General features: G+C 44.2%; 1 protein-coding gene across 1 annotated transcript in view; it reads left to right on the top strand.

Annotated features, from left to right (window-relative positions):
- The first annotated feature begins 53 nt into the window (after positions 1-53).
- The window catches only part of LOC138975364 (F-box/WD repeat-containing protein 8-like), an 18,745-nt gene continuing 1,832 nt past the window's right edge, over positions 54-16,966 (top strand). Inside the window, exons 1-10 of the mRNA XM_070348024.1 lie at positions 54-738; positions 4,220-4,324; positions 6,091-6,255; positions 7,224-7,312; positions 7,876-8,048; positions 9,127-9,335; positions 10,514-10,765; positions 13,460-13,587; positions 14,395-14,571; positions 15,435-15,545. Of these exons, the coding sequence (XP_070204125.1) occupies positions 199-738; positions 4,220-4,324; positions 6,091-6,255; positions 7,224-7,312; positions 7,876-8,048; positions 9,127-9,335; positions 10,514-10,765; positions 13,460-13,587; positions 14,395-14,571; positions 15,435-15,545 (1,949 nt within the window). The 5' untranslated portion in view covers positions 54-198. The remainder of the gene's footprint in view (positions 739-4,219; positions 4,325-6,090; positions 6,256-7,223; positions 7,313-7,875; positions 8,049-9,126; positions 9,336-10,513; positions 10,766-13,459; positions 13,588-14,394; positions 14,572-15,434; positions 15,546-16,966) is intronic.

A 16,966-nucleotide genomic window follows, 5' to 3' on the forward strand; every position in this document is an offset into this window, starting at 1 on the left:
TCTATCGACAAAAGTGAATTTTCAGTTAGAATTATGTCCCTTGAATAATGTTGACATCATGGCGGCTGCCAGCTCTCAGTTTCATTTTCCGACGTTTGATAACGTTCTCTTAGATGTACTGCCGTGGATATGGCCCTGATTGCGTTTTTTTAATCAACCTGTCATTTGGTTAACTTAAGAACTGGCATAACGGACGATATGGAGGACGACTTGGTCAAATTCAGGCGGAAATGGTTGAACGAACTTCAAGACAATCCGGATACCTCTTCTGATAAAGATACTGTTGGTGATAAACTTCAGCGATCAAACGTTGTCCCTGATCAGGCAAATTTGGAGAAAGGCGATGACAGATTTCACGACGACGCTGGTCCTGTTTTACCTGCGCAGGATCAACCGTTTGAATACAATGCCAATCAGTTACAAGCACAGCAGATTTTGGACCAGCAAGTAGACCTGTCAGCCACGTACTATCCCTTTCGCATCCTCACCACATTACTGAGTCGTGCTGCCACGGAAGAAGGACCGAAACGTGTGAAAAGGAGAAGGAGCGGTGTTGATTTGTCAGACAAGAAAACTGGAAGTGTCACTCCCAAGAGAACTTACTTTTCTGCAAACGATGAGACCCGTGGTGAGGGAAATAATTTGCCAAAGAAAACCAAAAAGGAGGACGTGGCCCCTCGTGAGTTGCAGGAAAAGAAGGAAGGAAAGGATTATCTTGACCTTTTCATTGCAGACCTTGTAAGTGGCTCTCTGAAGCTGATATTATTATTAATGACTGTGTTGTAAAAAAAAAAGTTTCCAATAGTAATTAGTATGGTTGGCTGTTGGTTTGCATGATGGAAGATTGGAACATGTAAGTTTCAAATAAGCCGAGAGTAAGATATTATATATTACATTGGTATTGTCCCGAATTAGTTCCGTGGAAGTGACATCACATACTAAAACAAGAACGTCCGTTTGAGATTTACGTAGTGTGAGTCACTGAGTGTGACCATGCATAAACCTCGACACACTCACAGTCGGGTTATTGCCTTTACTTTTGCTTTAGTGTAAGAATATATACATGTAATAACTAATATGCTACAAATTACCTTTTCATTTTTATGTAAAAAAAAGAACAATGTAATCTTCTTGTCAAATAAAAATAATATTTTTTAAAATTTATTTTATGATTATCATTGATCAAGTCATCAACTGTTTTGATACCTTTAATTAACAGTCACAGGTAAGATGAATTTGTTTAAAGTGTTAGTAGATACCTGTACATGATACATTGAGTAGTGTTTCAAGTGTGATTACAGTGGAACCCCCCTTTTAAGACTTCCTCCCTTTTAACTTTTAAGACCTTAGTTTTTCGGATTTGTTATCCCAGCGAAGCTGGAGGTATCCCACGAACGCTATACTGTAATCGACTTGAGAAATGTGCATACCGAATAATACATGATAAAGAAGGATTCGTTGTGCCCGGCTACGGGCTACAGTTGGAGATGGAAGTTCACCAAAAATTGGGACCATACTAACAAAAATACGGTGGGTAAAATAGGCGCCCCCATTTTTTGAGCAAACGCCACCCAAGGCCGCTTTGGACGGGTAGAAATTCCGTAGTTTCCAAGTCTATGGATAAAGCTCGCGTAAGAAGATTACGTCACGGTCGAAAGTCTTTGACGTCAACATCATGACGTCATGCCTCCCTGTAGTCTTTTTCTCTCGCGCGGTGTGTGTGTTCATTTTGTGCACGTCTGTTAGTGTTACTGTTTGTGTGTGTGTGTGTGTGTGTGTGTGTGTGTGTGTGTGTGTGTGTGTGTGCACATACATGAGTCTGTACTCGTGTGTGTGTGTGTGTGTGTGTGTGTGTGTGTGTGTGTGTGTGTGTGTGTGTGTGTGTGTGTGTGTGTAAGAAAGAGAGAGAGAGAGGGAGGGAGAGAGAGTGTGTGCTTTAATGTGTGGGTGCATGAGTTTGTGTGTATGTTTGTGTGTGTATGAGTGTGTATATGTCTTTAAGGTGTGTGTGTCCGTCTGTGTGCGTATTTGTTTGCTTGCTTAACGCCCAGCCGACCACGAAGGGCCATATCAGGGCGGTGCTGCTTTGACATATATATATATATAACGTGCGCCACACACAAGACAGAAGTCGCAGCACAGGCTTCATGTCTCACCCAGTCACATTATTCTGACACCGGACCAACCAGTCCTAGTACAGGGGCGGATCAGTTGCTTTGTAAGGGGGGGTGCACTTTGAATCGAAAGTGAATGTGATGGGCGCGAAGCGCCCGAATTTGCTAGGGGGGTCCGGGGACATGCTCCCCCGAAAAATGTTTTGGCCCAAAGAAGCAAAATGGTTCCATCTGGTGCCATTTGAACTTAGAAATGGTCATACAATCAGCTTTCCAATTTTTTTTTCTTTTTCGGGGGGGGGGGGGGGGACACGTGCCCCCTGTGACCCCCCCCCTCGTCCGCCCCTGTAGTACTAACCCCATAATGCCAGACACCAGGCGGAGCAGCCACTAGATTGCCAATTTTAAAGTCTTAGGTATGACCCGGCCGGCCGGGGTTCGAACCCACGACCTCCCGATCACGGGGCGGACGCCTTACCACTAGGCCAACCGTGCCGGTCTATGTGCGTATGAGTGTGTGTTTTGTGTGTATGAGATTTGTGTGAGTCAATGTGTGTGTGTGTGTGTGTGTGTGTGTGCGTGCGTGCCTATGTACACGTGTGTGTGTGTGTGTATGTGTGTGTATGTGTGTGTATGTGTGTGGGTGGGTGTCTGTTTGTATAAGAGAGAGAGAGAGAAAGAAAGAAAGAGAGAGAGAGAGAGAGAGAGAGAGAGTGGGTGGACGTGTGCGTAAGTGTATGTGTGTTTGTTTGTAAAGGTGTGTATGTCCGTCTGTCTATATGTACGCTGTATGGGGGGGTTTGTGTGTATGAAGTGTGTGTGAGAGAGTGAGTGAGTGCGTGTGAGACGGTGAGTGTGTGTGTGTGTACGTGTGTTACTTGGGGTGTGTGTGTGCCAGTGTGCCGTGGGTGCGGTGTGTGTGCCACGGTCACAGTGTGTGTGTGTGTGTGTGAGAGAGAGAGAGAGAGAGAGAGAGAGAGAGAGAGAGAGAGAGAGAGAGAGAGAGAGAGAGAGAGAGAGAGAGAGAGAGAGAGAGAGAGAGAGAGAGAGAGAGGTTTGTCTTTCGCTGGGGTATGCAGTGCCTTGGCGTTGCACTTCTACTTAATTCATATCCTCTGTAAATTTACCCACATTTTAAGTCTCCCTCCTTTTTAAGACCTGAGGTCTTGAAAGGGGGGTTTCACTGTGGTAGATACCTGTACATTTTTTTGGTTTTTGAGTCACTTGAGAAAAAGTGACTCTATGTAATCGGTCAGTGTTAGTCTGTCCGGCCGGACGGTTGGACTTTTCTCGGAAACTATCAAAGCGATCGGGCTCATATTTTGTTTAGTCGTGACCTCCAATGACCTCTACACTTTAACGATGGTTTCGTTGACCTTTGACCTTTTTCAAGGTCACAGGTCAGCGTCAAAGGAAAAATTAGACATTTTATATCTTTGACAAAGTTCATCGGATGTGATTGAAACTTTGTAGGATTATTCTTTACATCAAAGTATTTACATCTGTAGCCTTTTACGAACGTTATCAGAAAAACAAGGGAGATAACTAGCCTTTTCTGTTCGGCAACACACAACTTAACGTTGGGCTTTTCTCGGAAACTATAAAAGTGACCGGGCTCAAATTTTATGTGAACGTGACTCATTGTGTTGTGAATAGCAATTTCTTCCTGTCCATCTGATGCCTCATATAATATTCAGAACTGCGAAAGTGACTCGATCGAGCGTTTGCTCTTCTTGTTTTGTTTGCTTAACGCCCAGCCGACCACGAAGGGCCATATCAGGGCGGTGCTGCATTGACATATATATAACGTGCGCCACACACAAGACAGAAGTTGCAGCACAGGCTTCATGTCTCACCCAGTCACATTATTCTGACACCGGACCAACCAGTCCTAGCACTAACCCCATAATGCCAGACGCCAGGCCACTAGATTGCCAATTTTAAAGTCTTAGGTATGACCCGGCCGGGGTTCGTACCCACGACCTCCCGATCACGGGGCGGATGCCTTACCACTAGGCCAACCGTGCCGGTCTACCTGTACATGATACATTATGTAGTGTTGCAAGTGTGATAATTTATTACATGTAATTTTGGTTTTGCTGCAGGATGAAATCAACGAGATTCCTTTCTTTGATATCAGCGTACCCAGAGAAGTTGCCGTCAAGATCTTCTGGCATCTTGATGTTGTGGATCTTTGCCGCTGTGCTCAGGTATATAGTATAGTATATATTATATATATTATATAGTCATGTGATGAACAGACTGCATAGTCTCTTGTGTCCTTGTATAAGTGATAATTTTCGTACGTAATTAAACAGAGTGTCTTGACGTAAAATACCCAAAATAGAAAGAATTCTCACTCTCGTCGAGACTAATAGACTTCCTTGTAGGCTTTTGACCTAATTAGTTCACATGTGGGACCTGATGTGAGTCTGGTCGAGGGCCACACGTAATTTTCCTGCCCGGAGAAAAACCAAAATTAATTCGCAACAAAAATTGCAGTTTTTGACTCCTTGGACGAAAGTCAATCAAACTTGGTATTTATGCAAGCGGATAGCTGTCTGATGCATGACTGAAAGCCATAGGGGCTGCGTGTACCTGGACGTGGCAAGTTCAGTAACTTTAATGAAGCTACAGTGGAACCCCCCTTTTAAGGCTTCCTCCATTTTAAGACCTTGTCTTTTTTAGATTTTCTGTTCATAAGCTCTGTCAATTTACCTCCATTTTAAGACTCCCTCCTTTTTAAGACCTGATTTTCTCAGATTTTTGAAGGTCTTAAAAAAGGGGGGGTTCCACTGTATAAACAATTAGCAAACATTAGATTTAATAATTTCTATCTTTGACTTTGTCTTAGTCTTACCTTGTACTTCTAGCCTTACACTGTGTGACAAACTCTCCCCCTCTTTCTCTTTCTCTTTTCTGCTCGGTCTTCCCCTTTTTCTCTGTGTTCACTGAAAAGCCTACCGGCACAGTTGGCTTAGTGGTAAGGCGTCCGCCCCGTGATTGGGAGGTCGTGGGTTCGAACCCCGGCCGGGTCATACAGCAGTACCTGCGATGTGTGGACCCTCCCATGAGAGGACACCACCCTTAAAAGGACACCTTCTCTTGTCCTTTTTTATATTATCTCTACCAAAATATACCTGTCATGAAAGGCCACCTGCAATGTAGGGACACTTTTGGCTGGTCCCAAGGCTGTCCTTTCATCGCAGGTACCACTGTACCTAAGACTTTAAAATTGGCAATCTAGTGGCTGCTCCGCCTGGCGTCTGGCATTATGGGGTTAGTGCTAGGACTGGTTGGTCTGGTGTCAGAATAATGTGACTGGGTGAGACATGAAGCCTGTGCTGCGACTTCTGTCTTGTGTGTGGCGCACGTTATATGTCAAAGCAGCAAGGCCCTGATATGGCCCTTCGTGGTCGGCTGGGCGTTAAGCAAACAAACAAACAAACTGAAAAGCCTACCGTTGCTTCAATGGTTGATAAATTGATCCCAGGAAGTACACAATTTGATTTATGAATTTATCACAGTAACTAATTGTTCCTTTTCATGGGCTTGTTTAAAATAACAGGGGTTGCAATCGTTAAAAAAATGGTGTGTGAATATTGGATTTTTAGGGTGCCATACACATTCTAGCTGAATTGCTGCGGAATTTGCATCAACCAACACAAACTGCTCTGAAATAAACTGTCACAGATCTGAGTAAAACTAAAACTACTCGAAGAAAGATCATTATCTTATTTGCTGTTGCAGTGAATCCCCCCCCCCCCCCTTTTAGGACCCCCCAATTTTAGTCTTCCTCCTTTTTAATACCTTGATTTTTCAGATTACCTTTCAATAAATTTACCCCTAATTTAAAACTCCCTCCTTTTTAAGACCCGATTTTCTCAAATTTTTGAAGGTTTTAAAAAGGGGATGGAGGGGGGGGGGGGGGGTGTTCGCCTGTATAACTTTGGATGTCTTTGACTGATTGTGTCAGGTGAGCAAAAGCTGGTGCAGTCTAGCGGAAGATGAACTCCTGTGGTGCCACATTTGCCACAAGCTAGGCTTTGAGAAGGACACGCTGACCATCCAATACAACAACTGGAAAAGTCGTGTCCGTCAATACAGCGTCATCAAACATACCTTGGAGCATAACTGGAAGGTTCTCTGAATTATTAGAACGTGTTATCTGCTCTAGTAGTTTGTGTTCATAGCCTCTATAATCTTAAGACTTCATCTCTTTTAAGACCTATATTAAATTTTTTCCACATTTTTGAAGGTCTTAAAGGGGATAAGATAAGATGAGATAAGATTTCATAAAGTCTTGTGAGCTGCCATACAGTACGGCACTACGGGGCGGGGACGTAACTCAGTCGGTAGCGCGCTGGATTTGTATCCAGTTGGCCGCTGTCAGCGTGAGTTCGTCCCCACGTTCGGCGAGAGATTTATTTCTCAGAGTCAACTTTGTGTGCAGACTCTCCTCGGTGTCCGAACACCCTCGTGTGTACACGCAAGCACAAGACCAAGTGCGCACGAAAAAGATCCTGTAATCCATGTCAGAGTTCGGTGGGTTATAGAAACACGAAAATACCCAGCATGGTTCCTCCGAAAACGGCGTATGGCTGCCTAAATGGCGGGGTAAAAAACGGCCATACACGTAACATTCCACTCGTGCAAAAAACACGAGTGTACGTGGGAGTTTCAGCCCACAAATGCAGAAGAAGAAGTATGGCACTACCCATTTTTTTTCTTTTTCCTTCCTGCATGCATGGGTGTATTCATGTTTCAAAGCCCTGAGACGTTCGCTGTGAACTTGGGTTCTTTATCGTGTGAATGCGTGCACAAAGGGGTGTTCGGACACCGAGGAGAGTCTGCACATAGTTGACTCTGGGAAATAAATCCCTCGCCGAATGTGGGGATAGAACCCATGCCGATAGAGACAACTGGTTTTGAAGCCATCGCCGCTACCGGCTGAGCTATTTCTCCGCCCTGTATACAGCTTGGAAGCTGAATGAATTTGTTTGCTGGTCATACTGTTGGTTGTTTGGCAGAGTCTTGTAAGAAGTTTGTAATCTAATCACAATCACAACAAAGTATTAATTTCTTGTTTGAATTTTTTCTTCTTTGTAGAATCGTACGGGGAAGCTGCACAACCTTCATCATGCTAAAGGGGGAGTACTCTGTTCTGTCCACTCTCACAGGTCAACCATCGTTGCAGGGTGATTGTTCTTTCTTTTAACTGAAACTAGGTAGACACTTAAAAATCCCGTATTTAGCATCATATTCATAATCTCTTTACACTGAGTCATTGGGGGTCCAGTATTTGCTGTTTTTGTCATCGCTTGGTGCTGCAGGAAGTCTTTACCATTTGTTTTCAGTGACTTATATTATGCTGGATTTTTCTCTGACGCCTTGATTAAAAAGATTTTGATTGCAAACATTGAGTCGATAATGGTGAAAAAAAGTCAACAATGGTTGTCGCCATTTTTTTTTGGTTGTCTTTTGGTTGTCGTATTCTGATTGCCACCTATTGTTTGTGTGTATGTGACTGTGTGTGTGTGACTGTGTGTGTGTGTGTGTGTGAATGTGACTGTGTGTGTGTGTGTGGGTGACTGTGTGGGTTTGTGTGTGGGTTTTTGTGTGTGTGACTGTGTGTGATTGTGTGTGTGTGTGTATGTGTGTGTGTGACTGTGTGTGAGTGTGACTGTGTGATTGTGTGTGTGTGTGTGTGTGTGTGTGTGTGTGTGTGTGTAACACTAACAATCCTTCAATCTGTGAGCAGCTACAGCAATTGCGAGACAAAGATGTGGGATGTATTGTCGGGAGAGACATGCATCTTTCAGCCCAGCAGCACCGCTCTCATTATTGACGAATCTGAAGAGGAAGGAACTATAAGCAATGAAGTGCTTCATGTTGCCACTTGTGACAAAGTTACTGCGGCAACTTACAGCCATGGTGTGTTCATTAAACAGACAAGCACACACAAACACACACACACACACACACACACACAAACACACACACACACACACACACACACACTCACAAACACACACATGCACGCACGCACGCATGCAGGCACACACACACATGCACGCATGCACACACACGCACAAACACATGCACGCACACACATGCATGCACGAAACGAACGCACCCACACACAGAAACAAACAAATACATGTGCACAAAGACATAGACAGGGTGTGTATGTGTGCGCTTGCATACGATTGTGTACATGTATAGATGCTAAAAACAACCACCGTCCAAAGTACAGTGGAAGCCTTCTTGTTGGACTCCCCGATCTCTTCTTCTTCTTCTTCTTCTGCGTTCGTGGGCTGAAACTCCCATGTACACTACGTGTTTTTTTGCACGAGTGGAATTTTACGTGTATGACCGTTTTTACCCCGCCATTTAGGCAGCCATACGTCGCTTTCGGGGGAAGCATGCTGGGTATTTTCGTGTTTCTATAACCCACCGAACTCTGACATGGATTACAGGATCTTTTTCGTGCGCACTTGGTCTTGTGTTTGCGTGTACACACGGGGATGTTCGGACACCTAGGAGAGTCTGCACACAAAGTTGACTCTGAGAAATAAATCTCTCGCCGAACGTGGGGACGAACTCACGCTGACAGCGGCCAACTGGATACAAATCATTTTCATTTCCATTTTCATTACTTTATTGTCCCATCGCTGGGAAATTCGGGTCGCTTCCTCCCAGTGGAAAGCTAGCAGCAACGGAGTCGCGCTACCCAGGTGTCTGCGTGTTTAGGTGTATTCAGCCACCTGCACTTATGGCAGAATGACCAAGATCTTTTACGTGCCATTGTGATGACACAGGGGTGGGAGATGGATACCGTCTCTGGGTCTGCACATAAAGTTGACCCGTGTCCGTCCCGGCCCGAATTCGAACCTGCGACCTTCCGATCACGAGTCCAGTGCTCTACCAACTGAGCTACAGGGCCCCAGCACGCTACCGACTGAGCTATATCCCCGCCAATCAGTTAACAACAAGCTTTCATTCTGTTCAGGGTTTGTGGATGTGTGGAGCAACGAAGAAGGAACAGAGCCAAAGTACACCTTTACCTGCGAAGGGAGTGCTCGCCAGCCCTCCTCTCTGCAGCTGTGGGAAAATCAAAACAAGGTCTTCCTTGCCATCAGCAATGGCCCCTTCGTGCAGGTGCACACTGTGTGCAACAGTGAAGGTCATTTGAAGAACAAGGTGGCGTTTGATTCCACGGTAAGTAGAACTCTTTCTTTTTGGGGTTTTATTTTTGATGGGAAAGGACTGCAGGGAGGGAGGGAGGGAGGGAGGGAGGGAGGGAGGGAGGGAGGGAGGGAGGGAGGGAGGGAGGGAGGGAGGGAGGGAGGGAGGGAGAGCTTTAAAGATAGAGTAGAATGTAATTTAGGTGTCAAGATAGCCTTTGTTTGTTGCATGCAGTTTAATTTTGGAGTTGCTTTCACTTTCTAGCTTGGGTACCAGAGTAAGGAGTAGGATGGACAGTGTGTGTGTGGATGTGTGAGTTCGTAGGTGTGTGTATGGGGCGGCATCAAAAGAATACAACTTTAATGATCTTTTGTGGGCGATCTCATCAATCAATTAATCAATATGAGGCTTATATCGCGCGTATTCCTTGGGTACAGTTCTAAGCGCAGGGATTTTTGAATTTTTTAAATTTTTTAATTTTTATTTTATGCAATTTATATCGCTCACATATTCAAGGCGCAGGGATTTATTTGTGCCGTGTGAGATGGAATTTTTTTTTACACAATATATCACGCATTCACATCGGCCAGCAGATCGCAGCCATTTCGGCGCATATCCTACTTTTTACGGCCTATTATTCCATATAATTGGTGGACATTTTTATCTATGCCTATACAATTTTGCCAGGAAAGACCCTTTTGTCAATCGTGGGATCTTTAACGTGCACACCCCAATGTAGTGTACACTGTCACTAGTTGTTATTGTGTATGTGTCGGTGCACATGACAGAGAGTGCATGCGTGCGTGTATGCTTATGTGTGTATGCTTATGTGTTGATTTGTCAGTCTGGCCGTTTATGTCTACCTCTGCCTCTCTGTGTCTTTTTCTGTTATCTGACAGTGTCTGCATGATGAGGTTGTAAAACTAATCTGTCCGTCTGTCTGTTTGTTGTGTGTGTGGCATAACTTGTATAGATACTTGTACGTTTTGGAGTGTGTGTACAATTGTTTGCAGGTGTGTTTTTAGCTCCAGCGTTTAACTTTTTGATTAATTTTACAAAATATGTCAGTGTGAAGCTTTCATAAGCGAAAATTTGTACCGTCTTGTGCTGTTCTTGTATCGGTGAGTAGTAAAATATCTTTTGTTTTTTAATTTTACAAACGGCAAACCAAATTACAAGCTAGCTCATTTTCTTCTCTACCTTTGCCACAGGTGAAGAAAACAACATGGCTCCAACCTACCGACTTGGCCGCATCCAACTCTCTTACCGCAACCCTAGCCATCGCCACAAACTACACTGTCAACGTTATGGCCGTGTATGACAGAGAAATCGCCAGTTCTTTCGACATGCTGGAGCTTCACAACATCATCGACGCACCGGTGACCAGCATTGACGCAAGACTCGACCCAAGTGAAGTGGTGGTTGGATTCACACTGAACACAGGCCCGGCTCAGTATTTCAGGGTAAGAAATAATTGTTTGGTTTGCTTGGTTGAGGGGTTACTGGTACAGTCGTACCTGTCTTGGCGACCACCTCTTGATAATGACCACCTGTCCATTACGAACTTCCCAAAAAATACCCGAAGAGTTTTTCCCCCCATGTACTTCACGTTTCCATAGCGACCACCTGGTTATAAGGACCACTTATGGTCCGTCCCTTGGGTGGTCATTATGGACAGGTTTGACCGTCGCATGGATTAGGGTTGGTTGCATTTTGTTTGTTTGGGTTTTACATGACTGGTTGGTCTTATTTCTTCTTCTTTTTTGGGACCGGCACGGTTGGCCTAGTGGTAAGGCGTCCGCCCCGTGATCGGGAGGTCGTGGGTTCGAACCCCGGACGGGTCATACCCAAGACTTTAAAATTGGCAATCTAGTGGCTGCTCCGCCTGGCGTCTGGCATTATGGGGTTAGTGCTAGGACTGGTTGGTCCTGTGTCAGAATAATGTGACTGGGTGAGACATGAAGCCTGTGCTGCGACTTCTGTCTTGTGTGTGGCGCACGTTATATGTCAAAGCAGCACCGCCCTGATATGGCCCTTCGTGGTCGGCTGGGCGTTAAGCAAACAAACAAACAAACAAAAAATATTTTTTGGGTTAGTGGAATGGAACTCCTGTATGCATGCAGTTTGGATTTTTTTGGTGGGCGTTAACATGTTGGGCCTTTTTCACCCTGCCATTTCAGGCAGTCATATTCAATTTTGGGGGAGGGAGGGGGGGGGGGGGATTTCGGGTTTGTGGTTTACTTTCAGTCTGTCTTTTATGTCATCGGTGAATATTGTTACACACTGCAGTTGTTCTGCTTGAGTTCTTATTTCACACTTTGTCAAGATCACTAAAATTGTAAAAATGAATATCATCAACTTGTTGGTCTTGGAGGGTGTGGTGGAATTGTGATCCTCTGGTCACAGGTTCGAATCCAAGCCAGGACAGACACTGGTCAACTTTATTTGATGACCCAGAGACAGTATCCAAAAATTCCAGAATGCTACTTTTTACATTTAGTCAAGTTTTGACTAAATGTTTTAACATAGAGGGGGAATCGAAACGAGGGTCGTGGTGTATGTGTGTATGTGTGTCTGTGTGTGTGTGTGTGTGTGTGTATGTGTGTGTGTAGAGTGATTCAGAGTAAACTACTGGACCAATCTTTATGAAATTTTACATGAGAGTTCCTGGGCATGATATCCCCAGACGTTTTCTTCATTTTTTTGATAAATGCCTTTGATGACGTCATATCCGGCTTTTTGTATAAGTTGAGGCGGCACTGTCACACCCTCATTTTTTAATAAAATTGATTGAAATTTTGGCCAAGCAATCTTCGACGAAGGCCGGACTTTGGTATTGCATTTCAGCTTGGAGGCTTAAAAATTAATTGATAATTTTGGTCATTAAAAATCATTAAAATTATTTTTTTATAAAACGATCCAAAAACAATTGCATCTTATTTGTCATTATTTGCTGATTCCAAAAACATATAAATATGTTATGTTCGGATTAAAAACAAGCTTTGAAAATTAAAAATATAAAAACTATGATTAAAATAAAATTTCCGAAATCGATTTAAAAACAATTTCATCTTATTCCTTGTTGGTTCCTGATTCCAAAAACATATAGATAGACATGATATGTTTGAATTGAAAACAAACTCAGTGAGCTAAAAAGAATAGACATACAGAAAAGCGCGTTATCCTGCTCAGCGCGACCACTACCGCACTATTCTGCATGGCTTGTCGATTTCACTGCCTTTGCCACGAGCAGTGGCCTGATGAAACTACGAGTATGTGGTCTTGGTGAAAAAAGCAGTGGGTTCAGTTTCATTTTGTGAGTTCGACAGCTTGACTGAATGTTGTTATTTCGCCTTACGCGACTTGTTTTCTAATGTGCTATCACATGTCTGCAGACAGCCCACTGGATCACTGTTAAGTTGATGTTATGTTATATGAAGTCTTATATCGCGCGCGTATCTCCAGACTCGGACTCAAGGCGCAGGGATCTATTTATGCCGTGTGAGATGGAATTTTTTACACAATACATCACGCATTCACATCGACCAGCAAATCGCAGCTATTTCGGCGCATATCCTACTTTTCACGGCCTATTATTCCAAGTCACACGGGTATTTTGGTGGACATTTTTTATCTATGCCTATACAATTTTGCCAGGAAAGACCCTTTTGTCAATCGTGGGATCTTTAACGTGCACACCCCAATGTTGATGGACTAGATGTACTGTAATAATGTAACTGCATACAGTGGACCTCTCCTTTTAAGACCTAAAAAACCTGAGTCTTAAAAAGGAGGAAGTCTTACTATGGGGGTAAACTTACTGAGGTTATGAACAATCTGAGAAAACAGGGTCTTGAAAAAGGAGGGAGCACGTCTTAAATTGGGGGTCTTAAAAGGGGGGGGGGGGGGGGGGTTCCACTGTATGCCACTTTTCTCACATATCTACAGACAGCTCACTGGATCACTGTGAAGTTGATGGACTAGATGGACTATAATGAGGTAACTCAGTCAAGAGACATATAGTGCTTGCACCGCGCGAGCCGAGAAAATTTACCCTCTTTATCTTTGCTACGCTGGGCGCAAAACCCCTCCGCGCGGAGGTGTTTCCAGACACATCGTACCTAGTGTGAACTGCAGATTTGTATGTCTGTTGGCAGGTAAACGTGTATGACATCATGACGAAGAGCATCTCGTCCACTCTGATGGGTCACACAGCCTGCGTCCTGTGTGTCAACGTCGCTGAGAGTCCTCCTTGTCAGGTCGTCACAGGGAGCAGAGACAGGAAGTGAGGAACGTTTTATTAACACCCTTGAATGCTTTTCAGCATTAAGCCATGTGTGTCTTTGAAAAAGCCTTTCTTGATTTGCAACTTTGTTTTGTTTTTATTCTGTAAAAGCCTTAAAAGTATTTGTTGTTTTTAGGATGCGAGTGTATGACATGGCGGTAGCCAGTCAGCCACAGAAGTGGTGACCACAGTAAAAGTGAACGTTTTGGTAACACTTGCTTAACCTGATCGCTGCAAGTAAATATTTGTATACAAAACATTACCTGCATTTACTTGAATTGAGAACTTACATGGTGCCCTTGATGTATAAATGAATACACCACACATGCACACATTGTTTGTTTGATCTTCTTCTTCTTTGTTGTTTAATGAACGATTTGTTGAACCGCAACCCGGTAGCCTAGTGGTAAGGCGTCCGCCCAGTGAGCGGGAGGTCGTGGGTTCGGACCCCGGCCGGGTCATACCTAAGACTTTAAAATTGGCAATCTAGTGGCTGCTCCGCCTGGCGTCTGGCATTATGGGGTTAGTGCTAGGACTGGTTGGTCCGGTGTCAGAATAATGTGACTTTTCCGGGGTGAGACACGAAGCCTGTGCTGCGACTTCTGTCTTGTGTGTGGCGCACGTTAAATGTCAAAGCAGCACCGCCCTGATATCACCCTTCGTGGTGGACTGGGCGTTAAGCAAACAAACAGACAAAAAAACCGGTTTGTTGCCCCTTAATTGAAGTTACCTGGGACATCAGCTGACATCCTACAAGCAGCGGAAAGGTTAAGACAAGTGCACTGATGTTTATTTTGTCGTTTTTAGGGTGCGAGTGTATGACACACGAGCGGCCCAGTATGCCATGATGACGCTGATCGGTCACTCGGCGGCAGTGACCACTGTCCAGATGGACGAGTGGAAGGTGGTGTCAGGGGATGAGGCTGGCTTCGTGTCTGTGTGGGACCAGCGCATGGCCAGCAAGCTGTGGGAAATGAACAACAGGTAAACGTGGGAGAGATGTATGAGTTTCAGTTCATTTCACCTGATTGGGAGGGTTACGTATTAGGGGGATCAAGGAAAAAGGGACCCCCCGCGGGTTAGGGGGAAGAATTTAGCCGATGCTCCCCAGCATCCAGTAAGTGGCGACTAACGGATTCTGTTTCTCCTTTTACCCTTGTTAAGTGTTTCTTGTATAGAATATAGTCAATGTTTGTAAAGATTTTAGTCAAGCAGTATGTAAAAAATGTTGAGTCCTTTGTACTGGAAACTTGCATTCTCCCAGTGAGGTCATATATTGTACTACGTTGCAAGCCCCTGGAGCAATTTTTTTATTTTCTCCCGCGGGTGAGGGGGAAGAATTTACCCGATGCTCCCCAGCATGTCGTAAGAGGCAACTAACGGATTCTGTTTCTCCTTTTACCCTTGTTAAGTGTTTCTTGTATAGAATATAGTCAATGTTTGTAAAGATTTTAGTCAAGCAGTATGTAAGAAATGTTGAGTCCTTTGTACTGGAAACTTGCATTCTCCCAGTAAGGTCATATATTGTACACTACGTTGCAAGCCCCATGAGCAATTTTTTGATAAGTGCTTTTGTGAACAAGAAACAATTAACAAGTGGCTCTATCCCATCCCCCCCCCCCCCCCTCCCCCCTTTCCCCGTCGCGATATAACCTTGAACGGTTGAAAACGATGTTAAACACCAAATAAAGAAAGATGGAAAGGAAAAAGGGGACCCGGCAGCACAGTTGGTAGAGCACTTGACTTGTGATTTTAGAAATGAAATTTTGTTTTAGGGTCGACGGGATCTAATGAAATAATTTAGTTACGAGCAGTGCTGGACCGTTGGAATATTCTCTCATTTTTAGACACCCTGTGCGCTACTGCCATTTTGATGACCGAGAGCTGGTGGTGGCTCACGTCCCGTACGTCAAGCACCACTACAACATGTTCGATTACGACACAGGTCTTCATCAGAGGTGAGTGCTTTCTCTTACATCATCCGTCAAATCTGTGTGAAAATATGGCACTCAGTTAATAATAATGATAACAAAAATAGAACATTTATATAGCGCTTCTCCACAGCTTGAAACACTTTACAATGGCTTGAAAGGGGGGGGGGGGGGGGGGGAGAGATAACATACAAATAAGTTATTCTTCTTCTTCTGTCTTAGCATATAACCACGTCATGTCCCAAATAGACTCTAGTTTTGGGGACAGAAAAACAAAGTTAGCACAGCATTCTTCTTCTTCTTCTTCTGTCTTAACATATAACCACGTCATGTCCCAAATAGACTCTAGTTTTGGGGACAGAGAAACAAAGTTAGCACAGCATTCTTCTTCTTCTTCTTCTGTCTTAGCATATAACCACGTCATGTCCCAAATACTGAAATAGACTCTAGTTTTGGGGACAGAAAAACAAAGTTAGCATAGCATTCTTCTTCTTCTTCTTCTGTCTTAGCATATAACCACGTCATGTCCCAAATAGACTCTAGTTTTGGGGACAGAGAAACAAAGTTAGCATAGCATTCTTCTTCTTCTTCTTTGTTCATGGGCTGAAACTCCCACCATCTTTTACGTGTATGACAGTTTTTACCCCGCCATTTAGGCAGCCAACGCTGCTTTTGGGGGAAGCATGCTGGATATTTTTTTGTTTCTATAAAACCAACCAAACCCTACATGGATTACACTTGCGTGTTCACACGAAGGGGGATAAGGCAACAGCAGGTCTGCACATATTAAGTTGACCTGGGAGATGGGGAAAATTTCTACCCTTAACCCATTAGGTGCAGCCGGGATTTGAACCTGCGACCTTCCGCAAGGGAAGCCGGCATCTTATCCACTAAGCCTCTGTCTGCACTCAGTTCAATTTTGTATGACCTCTGGTTGACCTTGCAGCTCAGTATGTGCAAGGTTGCTTGAGTGGTACCTGCATTGAAAGGACACCCCTTGGTCTCAAAGTGTCCCTGCATTGCAGGTGGCCTGTCATGACAGGTATATTTTGGTGAAGATAGTAGACACATAGACAACAGGTGTTCTTTCTTGGGAGGTGTCCTCTTATAGGGAAGGGGGGGGGGGGGGGGGGGGGGGGGGGTGAAGGGGTAGGGTGTTGGGGAAAATCGCATGTAATACATGTACTGTATTAGGAAGTCACTCAGCATGGCCCAGAAAAGACAATAGGCTGGAACTGGAATTGTAAAGTGTAAAAAGCTTGGGAAAACAGTCTGAAACAGATAGACAATAGGCTGGAAGGAATTGTAAAGTGTAAAAAGCTTGGGAAAACAGTCTGAAACAGATAGACAATAGGCTGGAAGGAATTGTAAAGTGTAAAAAGCTTGGGGGAAAACAGTCTGAAACAGATAGACAATAGGCTGGAAGGAATTGTAAAGTGTAAAAAGCT

This window comes from Littorina saxatilis, linkage group LG9, assembly GCF_037325665.1.
Source record: "Littorina saxatilis isolate snail1 linkage group LG9, US_GU_Lsax_2.0, whole genome shotgun sequence".
In the NCBI taxonomy this organism is placed as follows: domain Eukaryota; kingdom Metazoa; phylum Mollusca; class Gastropoda; order Littorinimorpha; family Littorinidae; genus Littorina; species Littorina saxatilis.